Here is a 12,028-nt window from a genome sequence, read left to right as displayed (position 1 = left end):
TTCCTGAGCCAAAAATGATTTTACGGTTTCCACTTCCAGTCACACACTACATTTCTTCTTAGCAATTACTCTACATGATATTAGGTATTCAAAATATTGCTATAGCACTTTAATTCTTGAGGTGATTATTTATTTTTTTATTATTCTGATTGTTAAAGATTTTAAAAGAACAAAAAAGAATAGTCTTGAAATATAGATTCAAAAGTCAACCAGAGATTTTGAAACAATATAAATAAAATACAAATAGATGTATAAAATCTCTGGTTACTCATCTGGATACTCACTTGTGTGAATTTCTAATTTTGTGCCGGACCCAAAGATTATCTTTCCATATGAACCTCCAGAAGTCACACAGTGCTAAAGCTGATAACTAGAACTGACTCTTACCAAAACATTTACCAAAATACATACATAAGTATTTAAGACCAAAGATACTATCTACCATCTATTACATTTCAAATAAAAACAGATTAATCATTATATAATCATTTATAGCTTATTTGAACTACTTCCATCACAAGTTTTTCAATATTTCAAGACTTACAAACAAATCCACTTACTTGTGCCAACAAGTAGGTTTGTACCTCGTCCAAAAACGAGTTTCCCTCCATAGTTATTAGTCACACAGTGCTAAACTGCACAACATTTTCTGATTGCTCTTCCATCGAGCTCTAAATCACCAACACCAGAGACCAGTATCCAAACACACTGGGCTTCGAAAAGACCGTTTTACAACAAGGCTTCATTTGAGACATAGCGGGTGATTATTAATCACCTTTATCACTCTACCAAAAATAAACATGTAAACACCAGCTGTAGTTAACAAAAGGTATTATCTACTCAAACTACACCTGATATCATATTGAATTACCATCACATCCAGTATAAAAAGTCTCTAACCAACTGCAACAGTGTAGAATGTGATATATTTGAGGAGAGGAATTGTACTTACTAGAGTGAACATGTAATTTTGTGCCAGACCCAAAGATTAGCTTTCCAATCCCACCATCCACACACTGCTAAACCTCATACCTCTAACTCCATGTAGCGTGCCTTAAGGGGAACTGAGTTATATTTTTGAATATGTATATTTATTTGTGTTAACAACCAGCTACATAGAATTTTAAAATGTTGTTTTTTATGATTATACTTTTTAAATCATATATACGTTATATCTAACAGGATATTTTACAGATAATATATTATTGTGCCATACCTGACTGTACTGTAAGCTTTGTTCCAGTCCCAAATATCATTTTAAATCCTCCAGTGGTAGTCACACAGAATTATATATCTGCACAAAAATTATTGGTCTACAAACCCTTGTAAAAAAATGTCTGTTCTTGCCACACACTAGCTTAAATTTTAAACATAAATACTAATTAACATTATAAAAATATATATTTTATTACTATTACTTTTTTTAGCGTTTAATTAAATAATTATAGGGAACTACGCATTGATACTTGATTAGGAATCCTAGATGTACCCGTCAAAGTTTAAATCATTAACATTCATAATACATTTTTCTTACTTGTTCCAATGATCAGTTTTGTGCCTGTCCCGAAGAATAATTTATTGATATTAACTCCAGAAGCCACACAGTATGTGACCACGGAGCAAAAACTAATTGGCCTTAGAAACACAAGACTATTAACAATGACGATCTCTTTTATGTTCTTTAAACTAAAGATATGTTTTGCAGATTAAATATATAGTAAGTGTGTTGAATTACCATTGACAAAATAATTCCAGTTAACTTAAAAATGAGAAACAGGCACAGTTTCATGAGAACAAACAATGATAAATAAAGATATTTAACCAAAGCTTGCCAGAAATTAATGCTGGTTTACAGACAATAAATTCTAAATATCTGCTTGAATGTGGACCAACATCATTTAACTTGAGAGGAATACCTTGAGAAGCTTTCTAGCAAAAAGACTAGCAATCATTTTTCAATGTTAAACAAATGTGATGAATGTGTTTTTACTAAAAATTAATTCATTCTAAAAATATATACACTTACTTGAATGAACAGTCAATGACGTACCAGAGGCAAACATTAATTTGTCCCTGAATAAGTCACACAGTAGCTGATGCCTTGGCAATTACTTTAGAGTGTTAATTAATAAATTAATAAAATCTACAGAAACATCTAAACACAACCCAAATGTTGCCAAAAGCTGGGGTTTCATTCTCAGGGCATGCAAGAACTGATAATATATATCTTCAATACAATGTCAAATGTACAGGATACTATGTGTGTTGGTCTACTTTTTTGATGTGTATTTTTGCATTAGACATCAGCAAAGCTTGCGAAGTTTAAGAATGTGTCATGCGATTTATTAAAAATAAAAACCAAATAAGACAACAGTAATGACACTTACTTGGCTCAATTAATAATTGTGTGCCTTTTCCAAAAATAATCTTGTCTAGTCCCACATTCACACAGCAGGAAACGTCATTTCAAAAATCTCAAGACAAAGGTTTTCAAAGATTAAATGTACCGTCTAAAACTAATCTGAAATTAAAAGTAAACTTACTTGAATTTACTATCAATTTTGTTCCTGTTCCAAAGATAATTTTGTCGTATCCTCCAGATTTCACACAACAAGAAACTTCACGACAAAAACCATCAAGTATGAGGATGTCGAATCTTTAAAGATGATTATAGACAAAAAAAACTACAAAAGTCTAATCGAAATTTCCCTGCCATTTTATATAAGTACAGAAAATGCTGTAATAATAGATTTGAACTATACCTGAATCAACAGTTAGTTTTGTTCCTTTCCCAAATATTATACGTCCTGCGGTGTTAGTCACACAGAGTTACGTGGCTTTACAAAAACATAGCATTATTAATAAAATAACGAGTGTCACTGTCTGATTAAGTAAAACCTATAAGAACACAAAGGCTGATGACGCACTTTTAAGAACTTAACTTTAATTTGCAGTATTCTTAACTTCAATCAACAGCTAGATTGTGAAACTATCAGTTTTGTTCCTGTTCCAAAGATAATCTTCCCATATCCCGCATCATTCACACAAGGAAAAACTAGATTAGTTAGACTAGTTTCTAATTAGAAACCGGCCACATCAAGACGTTTAGGTTCATTCACGGGTGAATATGCTGATAAGCAAACTATTCGGCTGCAATACATATATTTTCCTTAAAAACAATTAACGTATAATAATCTATAGAGCTTTGAGAATGAGTATAATAAGTATAATTAACATAAAACGATATCAGTCTATTTGGTGTGAAATTAGTTTGTTTAAACTAATTAAATTAATAAATTATAAATTTTTGTTGACTATAAATGATAAATTACTCCGGTGATTATGGGATTGTACTTTTTGTAATTTTTTTAAGGTTTTGAAGGCAAAATAAAATCAGTACATTTTTAAGTTTTTGTGTTTGTACGTACGTTTGTTTTCAGAAATATGACTGCATTTTATGTTATTATGAATATAATAATTGAAGAAAATGAAGCACTACCTGAGTTGATGCTTAGTTTTGTTCCTTTTCCAAATATTATTTTCCATCCCCCAGCTGCACCAGTCACACAGTTTTACATGGCAGCACTAAAACATACTAACAACTACTGGAAAACATCCTAAACTTTACACATCGTGTGGATTAATGGTCCACTTAAGAGTAAATACCAGCTAAAGTATTTTTTGTAACAACTCTCAACAAAAATTAAAACACTTACTTGTCTGAATGAATAACTTTGTGCCTGTCCCAAAGATCATTTTGTTAGTTCCACTGCTATAAGTCACACATTATTACACGGCACAGCAAAATCTAACACACCTGAGAGACCGGGCTTACAGAGTTTCAGAAACACAACTAAATTATATTACAAAACCAGGACAATACTATAATCATTTTCAATGATCTAAAGAGACATTAATTGTAGTCTGAAAATGACGCATGAATATGAAAACAGACACTATATAGCAAACAATAAATTAATAATTCAGGTTTGTTCCTACTTACTTGAATTTACGATAACCTTTGTTCCTTGACCAAACGTAATCTTATCAGAATATGACACACAGTGTTAACAACCATACAAATTACCTCTTTTGATTATTTCTGTACTGCCAGTACTGCATGGGATTTTTTTTTTAAGTTTGCAATCAAACATAATTTTAATAGTACAATTTTGTGATAAATATTGTGATTTTTTTTTCTTTGGTTAGTTGTTGTCGTTGTTTGTTTTTTCCCCATTAATTTGACAAATATGATCTTTGGGAACATTTAGCATACATATAGCATATGTTTCAACAAACGTTTATGATTCAAATTGCTTCACATAATATGGCGAGATTATTTAAATATTGTGATTAAAAAGTTTTAAAATGTTTCAATGATGAACTTTGTGCTCGAGTCAAAAATAATTCTGTTAACTTGAGAGTTTGTTTTTGTATTCATCACTTACTTGATTCAACATGAAGTTTAGTTCCAGAACCAAAATAGAGTTTATAGGTTCCATCTGTAGTCACACACTGCACCTCTCCATTGCAATTACTCTATTTCCTTAAAACTATTTATCTATAATCCAAAAGACTGTGACGATTCTACATTTTTGTCATTACGCTACAAAAACTTTAATTTGATCTTATATAGAAACTGACGATATTTTAAAATTAAATCTATACAATTATTTTATGCATATACATGCTATATAAATAAAATGTGTTGAGAAAACTCGTTCTCTTCTCAATTTAAAACTTAATCATAAAATTATCTTTGACTTACTTGATTCAATAATAAGTCTGGTTCCTGAGCCAAAAATGATTTTCCAGTTTCCACTTCCAGTCACACACTACATTTCCTCTTAGCAATTACTTTAAATGCTCACATGAAACAGCCATGTTCTAAAACATTTGTACTAGGAATTCTAAATTTTGCATTTTAAAAATTAAAAACATATATTTACTTTATATAGATTAACCAGATAGGTTTTTTAAAATAACAAATAATTGCAAATAATCTTGTGCAAATAATGTGCAAGTTTCTTGTAACACACAAAGTTATCTGGATACTCACTTGTGTGAATTTCTAATTTTGTGCCGGACCCAAAGATTATCTTTCCATATGAACCTCCAGAAGTCACACAGTGCTAAAGCTGATAACTAGAACTCTCTACATTTGGACTGTGTATTTAAGGCAATTAAAACACTGTTTGTAACATTATCATCTTCCAGGGTCAAACATTTTCAACCCTCTATTAAACTTTAAATAAAGTTTTCTGGATCAATCATCGTATGATAGCTTTTTTTTTTTGTGTCTGTTAATTTGATTTGCTAGTATAACTGTCCTTTCCCATGCATTTTTTTCAATTTCACTACACTTATTATTGTCAAAAATCCTTAAAAACCACTTCCTTGTGTTAATATACAGATTTGTATGGCCTTCCCTCCAAAGTTATTAGAAACACGGCGCTAAACATTTTTTGACTGCTCTTCAATCGTGCCAAAAATAAATATCCAACTACACTATTTTTTTTTTTTTTTGGATATTTAAGCAATTTTGTGCATCTTATTATTTTATTCACCAGATGTGTGTGTATATACGATTTTTTTTTACCATTTATAATTTGACAATTAATGTATATATTTACATATATTATACATGTGTATCCTTATTGTGGTTGACTATAAAATTGAGTTAAATAAAATATAGATTTTTTTTAAGTTTATAAATATAAACCAGCTCTTCATAACATTTCCCAGTTTCACCAAGTTATCCTGCTTCCTCGCCTAAAGTTGAGCTAATATTTTTTTTAATTAATGGATTATTTTTTAAATGTTTATTTATCTACAATTACAAATCTAATTAATTCTGAAACCAGGATATCTAACAGAATATTTTAAATAAATTGTGGAATATATAAATACGCCATACCTGACTGTACTGTAAGCTTTGTTCCAGTCCCAAATATCATTTTAAAGCCTCCAGTGTTAGTCACACAGAATTATATATCTGCACAAAAACACCTCTGATTTCAATCGTTTGTAAATCAGTTTTGCCACATGCTAGCTTGAACTGTATAATATTAAGTTGCAAGTTTATAACAATAATAAGTGTATAACAAAAAAGAATTACGTGCATTTATGTGCACCTATCAGAATTATGTGCACCCCACAACTTTCACAATATAATTAATAAAAGTAAATAACTTTTTTCCTTCTTACTTGTTCTGATGATCAATTTTGTGCCTGTCCCAAAGAATAGTTTATTGACATTAACTCCAGTAGTCACACAGTATGTGACTACGGAGCAAAAACTAATGAGCTTTAGAAACTTAAGATAAGTGATCATTGTTTGCGCTTTAGTCTAAAGATATTTAATTACACACTAAATTAATGTGTTTTTTTTTCATAATTAATATTGCGAGAACTCATGGAAAGGCCATATTAAAGTTAATAAATTAATACATTACGAATATAATCATCTACCTATTAAAAAAAATTACAGAAAAAAAACTTACTGGTTTGAATTTCTAGCTTTGTGCCTTTTCCGAAGATAATCTTTTGTCCACCTCCAAGATTCACACAGCAAGAAACAACACAGCAAAATCCCTCACGCTATAACAGCTTATAAGACTCTAGTTATCTAACCAAAATAAAACTAATCTACATGCACATATTTGCTATAGTTATTGCTAAAATGTATTCGATATGTTTTATATCATATTAAGTTGGTATTTCTACACCACTGTAAAATATACTGCTTTAAACATCAAACAAACAATCTCTCTGTAGGAAATAATTATTCCCAACAAATGTTTCTACATTTTTCATAAATCACTTACTACTTTCAACAGTTAGTTTGGTTCCAGATCCAAAATGGATTTTCCAGCTTCCACCTTGAGTCACACACTATATTTCATCTCTACGCTAACTTCCTCAACAATACTTTGGTCAATAATTAAGATTTAATACCTTAAAACTATGACCATCCAATTCCAGTACTAGCTTTAAACTGAAAAAATTTTATTGATTAGACTGATCACAGAATTATATTTGTGATCATTATAGCTTTTGTTATTTCAGAATAACAGGTCATTTCAGGTCAATATCCTGACGTGAAATTAAATTCTCCTCAATTATTCTGATTCGTATGACAACTCGTAATTCATATGTGCATTAAATATGCATTTTAACAAGAATGACTATTAGTAAACAGCACATTATAAATAACCATTTATAGGTATATACAGGTACATACCTCTTTCATAAGCAGGTTTTATTCCTCTTACTTGTAAAAAACACTTACTTGTTTGAACTATCAACTTTGTGCCTGTCCCAAAGATAAGCTTGTAAGCTCCACTTCCAGCAGTCACACAACATAAGACCACTAAACAAAAACTACCTGAAAGAATTTCTTAGGCAGTCGTGGATAAAGGGTATTAAATATACATTTCCCAATATACAAGTGCATAAAAATTTTTAATTAAAGTACATTTTGCTACCATATTGCATGTGTGGTTATGCATGCATTATATTCTACTAAGGACTAAATATAATTAACTTATTTTGTTTGATATAAACAGATGTTAAAAAACGTTTTCACATCAGCACTTACTTATCTGAACAATCAGTTTGGTCCCAGAGCCAAAATAGATTTGCCTGGCACCAGATGAAGTCACACAACGCCATTTACCAAACCAATAACTTGCTACAGTAAAAAGCATGTTACAGTAAAAAACTTTTTCTTTTGGGGGTTTTTAGCCTTTTTCTTATCAGTTATCACTTACACAGTGTAATTTTGTTTTGTGTTTGAGTGTATAACAACATGCACCTTCCGTATATAAACATACTACTATTTAAAAGCAGCTTAAATGCTTATTGCTTTATCCGTACCACCTCTGTTTTATGGAGGTTGTGAATGTCTTATAAGGGTACAAAAATGATTTTAGTTCTTCAGACGTATGTTATATTACCAATTTATTACTTCATAAAATTTACTTTTGTTTGTGAGTAAACTAAAGTCTGTAACACCTAAAATGTTCTTTTGGCCACAGTTTTTTTTTTTTTCGTTTTGTTTGCTTTTTACTGTAATTTTTCTTGATTTGTTTTACTGTAATTTTTATTATGTATTTTTATATTGTTTTATAGTTTTCTTCTGTCAGTGTTAGCAACAGGTTAAATTTTTAGAATGACTAGGTATAAAAAAAGAAAATAACAGCTCATAATAATAAACTAACATAAATACATAAATATAGTAGAATCATCAAATACATGCCTATGTAGTAGAATTAATAAACTTACTTGTTTCGATTATCAGCTTTGTACCTGTCCCAAAGATGATCTTATTTCCAGCTCCAGTCACACAATATAAGATCACAACACCAAAACCTTGTCCTCCTTATTACTTCAAGTTTTATCAAAGAAAAAAAAACTATGTTTTCCCACAATGTCATGTTAGTGGTGACGGCATATATATACTTATGCTGTAATATTCTTCTTTAAACATTATATTAACTGTCAAATAACTGATTTCTTTTCATTATCTGTTTATTTTAAGCGCATTTCTGTACTATCCCACAATAGCATAGATTTTTTTGCTTCAAACTGATGACCGTTATAAAGGACATATCAAATATAATCAAATCAAGATACATAATACTGAAAGTCATGAACTTACTTGTTTGAACTATTAATTGTATGCCTTTCCCAAAGATAATCTTAGAGTTTGCACCTCCATAAGTCACACAATGCAAGAACTTGAAGCAAAAACTATTTGGCCTGAGCGGCCCAATCCACCTTTCATAAATTAATAATTAGCAATGAACTGTTTTCACTTCATACAAATATATTTTTATAATCTTATTAAGCTGTCCATTACAGTGCTGCATGATTTTGTTGCCATATTTTTGTGTGTGTTCTTGAGATTTAAATAGAGATGTCAAATAGTTCTATCAACCACAGCTGCCATATTTTAAACATAATTTGTAGTTTTTTATTTATTTATTTTTTTACAGAGTTGTCTGTAAGTGTTAGTATTAGCTTCACTGCTCGGAAAGATTCTTTGAAAAAAGTTTGGATTGATAGTACCAGTTCATAATAAATAATAATTAATTTAAATATATCTAGCTGAGAATAGCTTACTTACTTGTTTCTATTATCAGGTGTGTACCGGCCCCAAAGATAATCTTATAGCCGTTTCCAGTCACACAGTATAACACCACAACACCAAAACTAACAAACGTACCATTATTCTGTTTTTGTTAATCTGCTTTAAAGCATTTTAAAGTTCAATCAAAAAAAGAACATTTTTATCACCTGCTATATATAGTACGTATTCTATTTGGCTGGAAAACTATCATCTAGATTGTTGTGCAAAATGAAAACATTAGCAAATACAAAAAATGTGGGAATCTGTATACTCACTTCCATTAACATATAATTTTGTGCCAGAGCCAAAAATCAGCTTTCCTAATCCACTTCCATCATTCACACAGCACCAAACATCATACCACTAACTGCATAATTAGAAGATTATGAGGTTAGACGTTAATGTTCGTCTTTCCATTGATTTTCTAATGAATCCTATTGTTCCACTGAAAGAATTATATTCAACATTTGTTAAGTTTCTAATTCCATATTTTAATACGACCTTAATCTTAATGTCTTTTTGTTATTTCTTATAAAATAAAAAAAGAGGTTTACCTGAATTTACAAAGAGCCTCGTGCCTTTCCCAAATATTATTTTTCTTACTCCAGTGTCAGTCACACACAGTAATATAGCTATGCAAAAACACGCTGCTTAAGGGAACCCAAGCTCAATATAGAATTTAATGCCAAAATATAAGGCTTCGGAATCAGTTTAGGCTTAAATCAGTGTTACGCTCTGACGCTAACAGATTTAGTTATATTAATTGTATCCTAGTGTGTACTTTTAAAGAGTTCTTGTAGGAAAGAAAAACCAAAGCTTTTCTTAAAACATCAAACATATCCAACAATACCATGTCAGTGGTACTTCTAGTGTACAGTGAGTAATGTTTAACTTACTTGTTTCTATAATCAAATTTGTTCCTGTCCCAAATATAAGCTTATTGAATCCACCTCCAGTCACACACTATAAAACCAAACAACGAAAACTAAGCATATCCAAGATGCTGCAAATGCAAAAAATGCATCTGTATGTGTATTACTGTTTCCAAGTATAAAGAATTGAAGGCAATGTTTTCCTAAAATTATAAACTGCCTTTGATAAAAAAAATAGCTGAGCAACAGAAACAAAATTAGATTGTAAATCATTTTATGCTACTGGATCAAGTTCTAATTTGTGCGACGCTATTCATTAGGCATCCATTATACAGTATCTGTATAACTGCTTTCTTTAAGCAAGATATGAAAAAAATAAATCATGCAATGTAGTACCATCATTTAACATTATCCAGGATATAGTAAAGAGTAAGACTAACTGCCTCTCTCAGACATGGTAATCTATATTAACATTGGCATCTGACAAGAGGTTAACTTATTGATGGAAAAAACATTCAAAATTTCAAATATAATAGATTCATACGTAATACTGCTAATAATGAACTTACTTGTTTCAACTATCAATTTTGTTCCTTTCCCAAAGATAAGCTTGTTTCCTGCAGCTCCGTAAGTCACACAATGTAAGACCAACAAACAAAAACGATTTTGGCCGGACTACAAACTACAAAGCCAAAACCTGTAAAGACCTGACCTAATACTTCACTCTCTCCAATGAATGGGATTCATCTGAACACTTTTCATTGAAATGGTATATTAAACATTCATTTTAAAATCACACTAATGAATTACCATTACCGTACACTCTAGAAAACACCTAACCTTACTTACACTTACTTGTTTCAACCATCAACTTTGTGCCTGTCCCAAAGAAAAGCTTGTTGACTCCACTTCCAGCAGTCACACAACATAAGACCACTAAACAAAAACTGACTTAGCGCAGTAGTAAAGAACACTTAAATATCCATTAGCTTCTATTAACGACTACAAATTATTAACCTTTTTATACAATTTACACGCGTTGGTGTTATGTGAAAAATAGTTCAGTCGATCTTTACTAGACTCTAAAACACTTACTTGTTTGAACATTGAGTTTAGTACCAGAGCCGAAATAGATCTGGCCGATACCAGATGAAGACACACAATGCAGTTTACTAAACCAATAACTTCAAGCTACATTAAAAACCTGTCAACTGTTCCGTTGCCTTATTATAAAACAAACAAAAAAGTTATTAAACTAATAGGATTTTTTATGTAAATTTAGTATTTTACAGTTGACATTCCTAGAACTGTGTGACCCTTCACATTCAACAGTTTTTCACTGAAAACTGTAAAGATAACACGCTTACAATTGCACTACATCTTTATACTATATCCTGTCAAATCAATAGCTTCGTTTTTTTTTATATCCAGCTTATTGTCAAACCATCCCTTGATTGGTGTAAAATTAAACTATAAAGGAACAATATTAAGTACATTGAACTCATAAACAATGCTACATGAACTTACTTGTATGAACTATCAGTTTTGTGCCTTTCCCAAAGATAATCTTGTAGCTGCCACTTCCATAAGTCACACAATGTAAGACCGTCAAACAAAAACATTTGGTCTGAGTGGCCTAATCAATCGTTCATAAATTAATCATTAGCATGAAGGCATATTTTATAATCTATCCAGTACTGAAGTCTGTTCAGGTATATGCACTTTATGTTGGTATACATCACGTGTTAGTTTCTCTCAAGAACTAAATTGTCATATATAGCTATTAAATATGTAGAAAGTATATATAGCATGAAGTGGTTCTCTGATGTAGGGAAATCCATAATACTGATTTTGACTTTTTGATAAATTTACCCTTGAGACTATGTCTAAAATATCCAAATGATGTGTTGGAATAGGCACGTTTATTTTTATCTTGATTTTTTCTTAAGAATGTATAGAAGGAGAAAATATTGTTTACCTGCATTTACAGTGAGCTTTGTGCCTTTCCCGAATATTAGTTTCT

The 12,028-nt window shown here is 30.6% G+C and overlaps 1 protein-coding gene across 11 annotated transcripts in view; it reads right to left on the bottom strand.

Annotated features, from left to right (window-relative positions):
• Positions 1–12,028, bottom strand: part of LOC122361622 (M1-specific T cell receptor alpha chain-like) — a 51,734-nt gene that overhangs the window by 29,266 nt on the left and 10,440 nt on the right. Inside the window, exon 1 of one of the 11 annotated variants that reach the window (XM_043262641.1) lies at positions 10,861–10,888. The exons of 5 other annotated variants lie outside the window; for them this stretch is intronic. In XM_043262641.1, coding sequence (XP_043118576.1) covers positions 10,861–10,873 — 13 coding nt within the window. In that variant the 5' untranslated portion in view covers positions 10,874–10,888. Of the gene's footprint in view, positions 1–1,216; positions 1,272–2,026; positions 2,079–5,917; positions 5,973–6,207; positions 6,350–7,600; positions 7,725–10,860; positions 10,889–12,028 lie in introns of those variants that run through there. 5 more of the 11 variants (XM_043262480.1, XM_043262450.1, XM_043262627.1 and 2 more) reach the window with 5 other exon arrangements.

The sequence above is a fragment of the Puntigrus tetrazona genome, chromosome 2 (genome assembly GCF_018831695.1).
Source record: "Puntigrus tetrazona isolate hp1 chromosome 2, ASM1883169v1, whole genome shotgun sequence".
Taxonomy (NCBI): domain Eukaryota; kingdom Metazoa; phylum Chordata; class Actinopteri; order Cypriniformes; family Cyprinidae; genus Puntigrus; species Puntigrus tetrazona.
The sequence above is the reverse complement of the archived record's forward strand: the minus strand, read 5'-3'. Positions and strand labels throughout refer to the sequence as shown.